This window comes from Nannospalax galili, unplaced genomic scaffold (genome assembly GCF_000622305.1).
Source record: "Nannospalax galili isolate Female #2095 unplaced genomic scaffold, S.galili_v1.0 scaffold1296, whole genome shotgun sequence".
In the NCBI taxonomy this organism is placed as follows: domain Eukaryota; kingdom Metazoa; phylum Chordata; class Mammalia; order Rodentia; family Spalacidae; genus Nannospalax; species Nannospalax galili.
In genome coordinates, this window is record NW_008338720.1 from 1,084,996 (window position 1) to 1,095,888 (window position 10,893).

The following is a 10,893-nucleotide window of genomic DNA, read 5'->3' on the forward strand; positions in this document are numbered from 1 at the left end:
TTCCAGTAGTAGAATTGCTAGAATATATAGTGTTCCTATTTTCAGTTTTTCTGGAAGAACACCCTTTTTTCCATAACGGTTGTATTAATTTACATTCACATAAACAGTGTGTGAGAATTCCTTTCTCTTGAATGTCTCCATCTTATTTTTTAATATTTTACACACTTTTACTTTATTTTATGTGAATGAGTGTATTGCCTGCATGCATGTAAGGGCATATGTGTTGTGCAGTGCCCTCAGAGGTCAGAAGAGGCTGTCAGATTCCCCTTAAGCCGGAGTTATGGAAGGTTGTTAACTGCCATGTGGATGTGGGAAGCAAACTCAGGTTCTCTGCAAAAGCAGCCAGTGCTCTTAACCTCTGAGCCATCTCTTCAGTCCCTGAATAGCTCCATTTTAAAGCAAAATGAGTTCACTGAGTAAACATCATTTGGATACCTGTGTGTTAGCCTCACTATGGCGATCTAGTTGGTGTGCATATGAACCCAGAATAAAACTTTCTCACCTACATGAGACAGGAAATAGGAGTCTATATCTCAAAAAAAGTGTTACATGACAGCATGGTACACAAACACAATTGTGCCACATTAAAGACGCAAAGAGACTGCTCCTTAATAAGCCCATTGGTTACCTTGCTTTGTGATGGGTTGGGGTTATGATGTAAGATAAGAAAGGAGGACTGACTTGACTTGCTTTGCAAGTAACACCATCCCTCTGCTGTCTTGAAGTGAGGTTGCTGCTTTATCACATACCTTTTCCTTGTCACTTGAATGGCAGTGGGATGTGATCCCATTCTGGAAGCACATGGAGTTTTCCACCTCCTTGCATTGATAAGAGTACTCAAAGATCACTGGAGAGCATTGAGCCAATTTGATAGTTACCAATGAGGTTTTAAGATAAAAGACTGTAAATTAGAACACATTTAAAATATACTTTATTTATTACTCTTATTTTATGTGTATGAGTGTATTGCCTGCATGTATGTAAGTCGCCTGTGTCATGAATGCCCTCAGAGATCAGAAGAGAGAGTTGTATTCTCCTGGAATTGAAGTTACAGATGGTTGCTAGCTGCCATGTGGGTGCTGGGAATTGAACCTGGTGTCCTTTCAAGAGGAGTTGGTGTTCTTAATCGCTGAACCATATATCCATTCCCTAGAACTCATTTTTATGATGTCCAAAATTACTTGGATATCTCCTATGGACTAAGGTGACTATAGAGGAGGTCGGCTGACAACAAACCAATCTCAGCACAGAACTCAATGTGTGATCCTGGGGCTCAGTAACATCAATACCACCCAGGAGTCTATGACTTTCAGGCACTACCTACCTCACACCTGCTGGATCAGAAGCTCTGTGGGTGAGGCTCTTCAGACTCTTAAAATACCTTCTGACAATTCATATACACTTAACATGTAAAAAGTCGTGTTAGTAGACTGATCAAGCCTTTCATTTCTTCTTTGTGATGTAGAGTAGCCTTGCCCAGTCAGTCCCTGCCAGGGAAGGAATGAAGTTACTGGGGTGAGGATGCAGTTTCATTTTGTGTACTTAAGACACATGACCTCAAGCTGGTGAAGCAGGGTGTGTCTGTTTGTACTTTTATTTCCTGGTTGCCTTATGTTAAAAAATTCATCCTATAATTTTGACAATTTTACTTTAATAAAACTTACTTGAAACCCTAAAACCCAATGGTCTGTGGCTGTTTTTATAAGTTTTATCAAGCTTCTGACATAAAAGTTGAAACATTCACTCTTCTGAAACATGCACTATCCTGGGTAGTTTCACTTTAGCAATGTTTTTTGAACACACAAAAAATTGTGTAGATAGGAAAGAATAAATACAGATTTACTCAAACTAATGCAAATAAAAGCCGGGCCTAGTAACATGTTTGCAGTCTCAGAACTCAGCGGCTGAGGCAGGGGGTCCAAGTTGGAGGCCAGCTTAGACTCTGCTGCAAACTCAAGGTTAGCCTGGGCTATCAAAAAAAAATTTTTTTAAGTCTCTAAAATGTTCCCATTAAAAACTTTATTACTAGCTGGGCATGGTGATTGGGTGGTAGAGGTAGGCTTTTGAATGCAAGGCTGGTCTGGTTTATATAGCGACTTCTTGGCCAGCCAGGGCTCATAGTGAGACACTGGTCTAAAAGCAAAAACAAAAACAAAAAAACAAACAAAAATCTTTATTAATACACAAAAGAGGTTTACCAACTAAGAGAGAAAATATATTAGCATTCTGGAAAACTCTATATAATTTTCATTTGGAAGAAAATGGCTAAGCCTCTAGCATGTATTTACTTGACATGCATGATCTACTTCATTTCAAAAATGGTTCAAGGCTGCTACAAAATTCATGAAATGAAAAATGTGTGAAAAGAGAGGAATAAATGAACATAAGATTTTCTTTTCTTATATTTTCCTTTCTGATGTTTTTCTTAATATTTTCCTGTTTGGACTTTATGGGTTAATGATTCTGTAAATTTCCCCAAGTGTCAAAATTTAAAGTGACAGCCTCCTGTTTGCACCTGAATGGTCTACAGTGGTGGGGCTCTGGCCAGAGGCACAGTGGACAGACACAGGGAGTGAAAGTTTCCAGTCTTTCCTGTTCCTTGATTTTAAAACATATTTCGATTAGCCACCTTAAAGATAAATTTTTAAGTAAGGGTTTTGGGAAATTACTTATGACCTTGAATGCCATCTGCATCCCTGACAGGCCTTGAACTTTCCATCCTCCTGCCTTTGCCTCTCAAGTAGCTGAGACTACAAGCCTTCACCACCAGGCCAGACCCTTACATTTTAAAATAATAATTCATTGATCTAGATGTGGTGGTATACTCCTGTAATCTTAGTTCCTGGGAAGCTGAGGCAGGAGGATTATGTATTTAAGGAAAGCCACACAAGATCCTTTGTCAAATAATTATTGATGTTTTGTTAAAATTCTAGTTATACTGGCTAGATCTTTTTACTATTGTCCTTCTTATAAAAACCAAAGCATCATGAGTATAGACAATCTAACCAATCTACAACACGGAAACAACACATTGTTTCACCAGCTCTAAAGTACCAACTGTTCATATTTGGTACCTCTTCTAATGCAATCTTTTGGTGTGTATTATAAGGTTGAGCTCATACTGAACACAGCTTTTATTCAAAAAGAATTTCATAAACATTTGCTACTAGGAGTAAAATTTCATAAGACATTACTTATCATGGCTGCATGATATTCCCTAGTATACAAACAGCATTATTTATGTAAGCACTTCCCTGTGGGGATTTACTTTAATCCTCTAAGATAAATTGCAGTGAGTTTAACATCACAAAATCCTCATCTGGGATGAACACTTAGGCCTCATCATTTTTTGTTTTGTTTTGTTTTAACCTGGGATCCAATTAAGAGTTGAAAAAGAAAAGACTCTGAGGGGCGTCTGGATAGGCCTCATCTTTTTAGGCAGTAAGTGAAGTACAGAGTTTTATAAGCTTTATCCAGTCTAGCTAAGGAACAGTTTTGACAGAGGTAGAATAAATTTTTTTTTTTTCTGGAAAGACTATTTCAGGTAAGTGGCATTATAGAAAAGGTCACATATATTGAAAGAATCCATCTGTGGTTTCTCAAGATGGAACTAAAACATTAAGTTATAAAACTATTTTTAAACTGTGTTTTTGCTTGGCCAGTATTAGGAACACATGATCCCTCCCCTTCCCTTCCTTCTTTCCTTCCTTCCTTCCTTCCTTCCTTCCTTCCTTCCGTCCTGCCTTCCTTCCTTCCTCCCTCCCTCCCTCCCTCCCTCCTTCCTTCCTTCTTTTTTTTTTTTCATCTGTGTGTTTCATTGTTTTTGAAACTTTTCTAGATTGAATCCAATTCAGCAGGGCCTGGATCTCCTCTCTCAAGCTCCTTGCTTCTAAACATCCATCTGCAGTAACAGTAAAAACATGTTGTCCCGTGAAGGTGCTGACAAGACTGGCAGAGACTCAGATGGGAAAACACATTCTAACGCATGGTAAAAATGATGTCTTGGTAAGGAGTTCTGTAACTTACTAGCACAGCCTGGTTGTCCCATGTGCACAAAAGCCTTTTACTCATGGCAGGAAAGAACTATTTGGATCAAATTAAAAATGGCCAGAATATCTTCTTGGCAATATTATTTAAATATTTTCATGAGTCATTGTTCATGTTTTTTAAATTTTTTGACAATTTTATAAAACGTCTTTTGATATAGCATCTTCTGCATGGCTCTTTAACAAACTCTCACTATAAAACTACAACTAAAGATTTATTTTCTGCTTAATGATATATGCACATACCATGTGACTTGTGTAGATCATATAAACATACTGTGAACTAAAATACAGAATTTGAATTTCATGGCCATGCTAAAATTCAGTAAAATTATATTTGGATGGAAGGAGGAAAGAGCAACATGTGGCTTGAATTTTCCTTAAAACACACAGGGGATAGTTAAAGGGGAAAAGTGCTTAGGACAGAGTGTATCTGGAGTTTTGCCAAACTCGTGCCATTTAAACAATGGTTTGAGATTGAATTCAAAACTCAGCAGAACACTTCAATCTCCCCCAAAGGGCATGAGGTAGCACTTGAACTTGGAAAGATAATATTAATGGAAATACTTTGAATGAGCAATATGGGAATGTTGAACTTGAAACGGTTTTGCCCTCTAGAATTCAAGAACTTGCCATCTGAACTTGGATCCCCACTCTGCCCTTAAACTCTTCACAAAGAAGTTATCCCTGATTTTTATTGCTATTTCTTTAGTTTCCCGCTTCCAAGGTGAACTTTACCCTGCCCCTGTACCTGGTGCAGAATTACAAGCACAACAATCTGGTTATCACTAAAGCTGTCACCCAAGCCAGAGAGAGCATGCTCCTAAACTGACCCAGTGAAGAATGAGAATTCTCAGGTGTGGAGGATCTTCTCTGCTCTCTATTATTTTGTGCACATCAGAACTGGCAGCTCTGTTCCATGAATGGAATTTAAGAAGAATCAATGGCTTTGAGGATCCATGATTTTCTAAGGCATTCTGTTTCCTCGCTCTCCTGTAGCTCCTGTACTACTGCCAAGTTGGCAAATATCACCTTTGTGTCCCAGGAGGAAACTTGTTGATGAGTTTTTCAACCCTTCAGCGCAAAGATGCTTGAAATTTAGCAGTGCCACTTCCAGTTAACTGGCTCAGATTCCTGTGAATGCAACTAGTTGTCCTCCCTGGCTGGATTAATGCCAGATTACTTAAGGAGATAATTGACCGCAAGCCAGCCTGTGTGACAGGCTTCTTAAGTGCCAGATGCCAACTGTGCCAATGGGCCCTTGCGGGAGGGCCTGCTTTCCTTGAGACCATAGCTAATGTAGCTTCATCCCTACTCAGCCTGTAACTCTCTTAGTTTTCTAGGGGAATAAAATAAAATGGATTGTACCAAGATATTTTCTTCCTGTCTATAAAGACGTCTACACTAACCTCCCCTCTCTGTGCATTGCTTTTCCCATCTTTCTCAGAGGTTCTGTTCATTGTTAGGTGGGAGATGGGCTGAGCAACTGTGGCCTTTTCTACCATCCTGGCAACCAGGATGCTTCCCGTGCTCTCTTCACCAGTGCTTTGCCCACCAAGAGTAATTTTTAAAAAATCATACTTGTGACCTGAGACTGTCATAAATTTACAAGTGTTTCTGCTTTTATCTCACCTGTGTCTCAAACCAATTTTCTCTCTATCCAATATGTAATTACAGCACAACCACCTGTGAGATTAGAGGAGAACACACACCCAATAGCAAGCTACCAAACAATCACAGTTGATTTACTATTCTTCTATTAGCTTCAGTGACTTTGTACAAACTCAGGATTGTGTTAGTGCCTCGACCGCCAATAACAATGTGTTTAAATAACCTCAGAGGCTTTAAGTGGGTGTGTTTTTGGCACATGAATCTAATAATTAGATCCTGGTGAGAAGCTGGGAGTTTGGGGTTGGGATTATCCTAGTCTTAGCATCCCAAAGGTATGTCAGAATTGTTCTGCCAGGCTTGGCAAAGTGGACAGTTCTGCTCATGGGTTTATAGTCCGTTGCAGTGCAGTTATGGGTCCATGGCAGATCCTGTCTGAGTTGGGGGTTCTTGAGGCAGAGGACTGCTGTAACTGGGCCCTTCCTTTGGGATCAGAACTCTGGCAGATGCCCCTCTCCCTTTGCTTATTTAGAGAAAGGCTAAATACAGCTTCCTTGGGGGTACCAGGGTTCCTTCCGAATAAGTTCCTTTTGCTTTCCCAAACCTCCTTTCTCTCTCTACCTTAAGAACAAAATGAAGCATAACAATTTTGTTTGCTCCACTGAGGTGGGAAGTGTTCCTAGAAGGCGCTGAGTGCTGGAAGGGTCCTGGGAACTGGTAAAGGTCCATTTCTCATCCCCTTCCACTTGGGCTCTGAGGCACACATGGTCCCAGAAAGGCTCATGGACCCCCTAAAAACACGAAGTACCATTTACCATGCAGGCTGACAGGAAGGAAGAGGCAATCTTCTTTGAAGGCAATCCTCTTTTGAAAAAAACTCCAAGAAGCCAGCGACCCCTTCTTCCCATCAAGTGTCTCAAGGCCCCTAAACTAGGGTCCAGGCAAGGCTTCAGGCATCAAAGAGCTGGAAGGTGAGCACAGAAGTCAGTCTCCCCTAATCTGACCCCCAAGTCAGTATCTCTCTGGCCCTTTCTTTTCTCTTTCTATAGCCTCACGTTAATAGAGAGGAAAACACGCGGGAAACCTAGCAGCCTCATGGAAAAATAAGACAAACTGTCCAATTATCTGGACCTACTAAGACGTGTCAAAACTTTGTGGCACACGGTGGTAATGTTTGTTAAATAAGGGATGGATACAAACGCCTGGTTTTTAGGATGTAACCCAAACACGCAGCCTTTCTGAAGAAAGGTCCAAGGAATCTATGCTTGAGTGCACAGAGGGAAACTGGCTCCAAGCAGAGCTTTTGCTTGGAGGGTAGAGGGAGGAGGCCCAGTCCTGAATGGGTTCTCGGCCCCGGCGGGCTTGCGGGGTAGGGAGGCTCATCTACTCTTCCCTGCCTGTGCGGGGACCTGGCAGCCAGCACATCTGCGGCTGGTTGGCTCTCATGGCCCCACCACTGCTAGGCTCCACGCCCCAAGCAGTAGTCACCAGGCTGCGGTCACCTGGCAGACTAGCATCCCTGCATTGGGGCGCAACAGGTCCCCCTGGACGCCGCGACGCATACAGCACACCTAGTTAATGTTCAGCGTCGGGTTCCACCGCGCTGCTATAGATCAACCGAGGCCAACCCGAGGCCAGGCGGATGTCAGCCGCACAGGGGTCCTGCTGCACAGAGTCCCTGCCGCTGCCCTGCCCTGCCCTTGCGGGCCTCGGAAAAGGCTGCCGGTGTTGGTGGTGGGTAAAATCCAGTTTCGGGGTGCTAATTCTGTCTCTAAGGTTGATGTGAACTTAATGAAGTTCAAGTAGAAAAGTGGAGTGATGAAAATGGGTAGAGGAAATAACTCTTGGAAGGAGCTGGAGAGGAGTCCAGTCCGCAGAGATGCGGCACCCCTGAGCTCGCTCCTCTGAGGCCCAGAGCTTGATCAAGGGCGGAGGGAAGATTTTCAAGGCCCCCGCCCACCAGTGGGCACCTGCTGTGGCCTCTTTTCTTAAGAGAAACACCTTTACGCGGGCACCGGTAAGTCCAGAGACATTTTAATGAACACTGCGTACAACACCAGCAGACAGGAACGAAGCCACAAAGCGAACGTGGCGCGGACACATGCCAGAGGTGACTCGCAGCCCTGGGCAAGGCTGACGCCTCCCTACTGCGCACCCCTTCCTCAGTTTGCTGCCAGTAAAGTGGGGGGCTCAAAACTGGGGAAGGATAACAGTGACTAGGTGAATTTATCCACATATTTGAACATGAATAATTCACCTGAAAAGATGCGCTTAAACAGCATACGGAATACCAAGTGCGTGTGAAGGTGGCAGGATTGTTTCACTTCTACCAGGAAGCTGGAAGGGAAATCCACCGGACAGCACTCTGGGCTGTGACAAGGGTTTTTTGCACCCACGAGAGGAAGAGAATCCCGTGATGTACGTGACTGGTTTGCCTTAAAAATCCACATGCAGCTGACCGTGGGAATTAACTGTGTTCTTAGGCTCTGTAACGGTTTCTCACCCGATTGACACACAAGCGAGTTGCAGGTGGAAAGTGGTCCTTATTGTCTCTCTGGCTGTTTCCCAAACTTTACTTTTGGAATCTGGCGCTTTGCTCTTTAAGCCGTCTCCATTCCCCTTTGTGCAAACTAATTACTTCAGCGTTGTTCCTGTCCTTCTCGACCCCGGGTTACAGCCAAGAAATTTAACTGGTTTCCAAAGATCTTTCATGCGGCTCCCAGCGCCCACCCCCTCCCCGTCAAAACGACTTTATTTGTGACTCCGTTTCTACGACCGTTTTCCTGACCAAGAAAATAATGGGATAAAACGCATCCTTTCCCTTCTCAACTAAAACGAGCTTTCCTTAGTGGGTGGCAGTTTTGTCCAGAAGATCAGCGGGAGGCGGCTGCCAAGTGAGGAGACCAGCGGGAGGTCTGAAATCGGCCAATCTAGGTTGTTCTCCCGGGTCGGCTCAGCGTGCTTCTGTTCCTGGAACGAGGGTGACCGCACTTCCACCCTGCCTGGATGGAGTGAGCTTTCCCTAATCGCTTTTGCGCCCCCCCATAACTTATCGATTATAATTACAATAGATACTCTTACCTGAAACCGGGCTTTCATTAATCTGATTGTACAAGATAGTATAAACACAGACACCAAGAGGTTACATTTATTCAGATCTGTGGAGAATTCACTTTTGGGGTTTGTCCGACAGTTTTTAAATACCGTCTTTTCCTGCAAAACCAACTCTGCCCCTCTCTGGCCTGGGGTCAGTTCAGACTCTCTCCGGACGCCGACGCGGGGTAGCCTAGGAGTGCACCAACACCGAGTGCAGCGAGCCGCCCTTGCTGTCACCGCTGGGGGCCGTGGGCTCCAGGAGAGGGGTCGCGGGCGAGGCAGCGGCCGCAGAGCACACGGAGGACGGAGCGGGCAGCTGCTGGGACGCGGCGGGGACAGTGAGCGCGGGCGGCAGCGCGGTCACCGGCGGCAGCGCAGGCGTGGGCTTGATGGGCACGGGCACGGCCGGCAGGCTCTGGCTTGCCGAGTGGCACAGGGCCTTGACTGGCACCCCGAAGGCCCCGTACTCCGGGCCTACGGGGACCCCAGCTGCTGCTGCTGCGGCGGCGGCCGCGGCCACCGAATCCATGACGCCAACGTGAGGCCACACCGAGCTGACGACGTTTCCCAGCTGGCCTGGCACCGGGTAGCCCAGGTGGTGCATGACAGAGGCCAAGGGCAAGCCGCCGGCCTGCAGCACGCCCTTGTAGTCCCGGCCGATGATGTTCTCGATGGCGAAGGGGTGTTTGAAGCTGGAGGTAGAGGCGGCGGCTGCGGCGGCGGCGGCGGCGGAGCCCAGCCCGTAGGGTGGGAACTGAGACAGGCGCCCCACGCTGCCCACGGCCGCCGCCGCCGCCGCAGCTGCCGCCGCCGCCACGGCCGCCGCCTCCTGCATCTTGCCGGGATGAGACGGCTGTTGCGGCTGGGACTGCTGCGGCGGCTGAGGGGCCTGGGACCCGAGGTGCGGCGGCTGCGGGGCGGAGGGCGGCTGCTGGTGGAAGTAGTGCACCATGTGCGGTGGCGGCGGCTGAGGCGGCGGCTGGGGTGGGTGGTGGTGATGGTGGTGAGCCGCAGCGTGGTGGTGGTGATGGTGGTGGTGCGGGTGGTGCGGATGGTGAGGATGCAGGTGACCCGCGGGCCCGGTGCCCGGCGCTCCCTTGCTGCTTCCCGCGTGCAGGTGCGCGTGGTCCGAGCGCAGCACCTTGAAGCGCTTGCGGCGCCGCAGGAAGCTGCCGTTCTCGAACATGTCTCCGCAGTCCGGGTGCAGAGCCCAGAAACTCCCCTTCCCAGGTTGGTCCGGCCGCCGCGGGATCTTGATGAAGCAGTCGTTGAAGGAGAGGTTGTGGCGCAGGCTGTTCTGCCAGCGCTGTGTGTGCTCTCTGTAGTAGGGGAAGCGCTCCATGATGAACTTGTAGATGTCGCTCAGGGGCAGCATCTTATCCGCAGAGTGCTGGATGGCCATGGCGGTCAGCGAGATATACGAGTAGGGCGGCTTTTGGTCGCTGTACGAGCTCTTTCCCGGCCGCGGCATAGTCTCAGGCTCCTCCGCCGCCTTCTGGCCCAAGGTGGGCCTCAGCGTCCCTCCGCACCCGGCTCCCGGGACCTAAGTGCCCCCGCTAACTCTCTCTCCGCCGGTCCAGCCCGGCTGCCCTGTCCTCTCGCCCCCCTCCTTCTGGGGGCTGCCTGGGGTCCCCAAAATTGGCCCTTCAGGCCAACTCAGCTCACTGATGCTCACTACTTTCGGTCCCGACGGTTGCAGACAGGCTTGCACAGTAGCCTGCAGGGCTCGCCAGCTTTGGTGTGGTCTCCTCTGGGTCTTTCCCCTGGTGACCAGACTTGGACTCTGGGACAGAAGGCTGGAGCAGGAGGTGGCAGAGTGAATTTTTTCCGGTCCCTTTATCCTTTCTCTGCACAAGAGCAGCCCAGGTCAAGCCCACTGGGAAGTACCGGGTAGTGGAGACGCTGGTTCTTCAAATCTGAGTATGCTCCGGCTGTCCCGAAGGTCAGTGGTGACTGGATTTTCCAAGACGCTGTCCCCTGACCTGGCACTTAGTCCGTCTGCGCTGGAGTTCTGGTCTTCCACGAGCCGAGAGTCGGGTAAAGGGGTAAAGGCTCCCGTTTCATCAGCCTGTGCCCTCTGGCTTGGGAGATTCGCAGCTGAGCGGAGGACTGAAGAGGTACGGAGCTCAGAGGGAAAAAGTTT

At 47.4% G+C, this 10,893-nt stretch overlaps 1 protein-coding gene across 1 annotated transcript; it reads right to left on the minus strand.

Annotated features, from left to right (window-relative positions):
- Positions 1-8,940: 8,940 nt before the first annotated feature.
- Positions 8,941-10,221, minus strand: Foxb2 (forkhead box B2). The gene has a single exon (XM_008833351.1). It carries the CDS (start codon positions 10,219-10,221, stop codon positions 8,941-8,943), a length of 1,281 nt encoding a protein of 426 aa, XP_008831573.1.
- Positions 10,222-10,893: the final 672 nt, after the last annotated feature.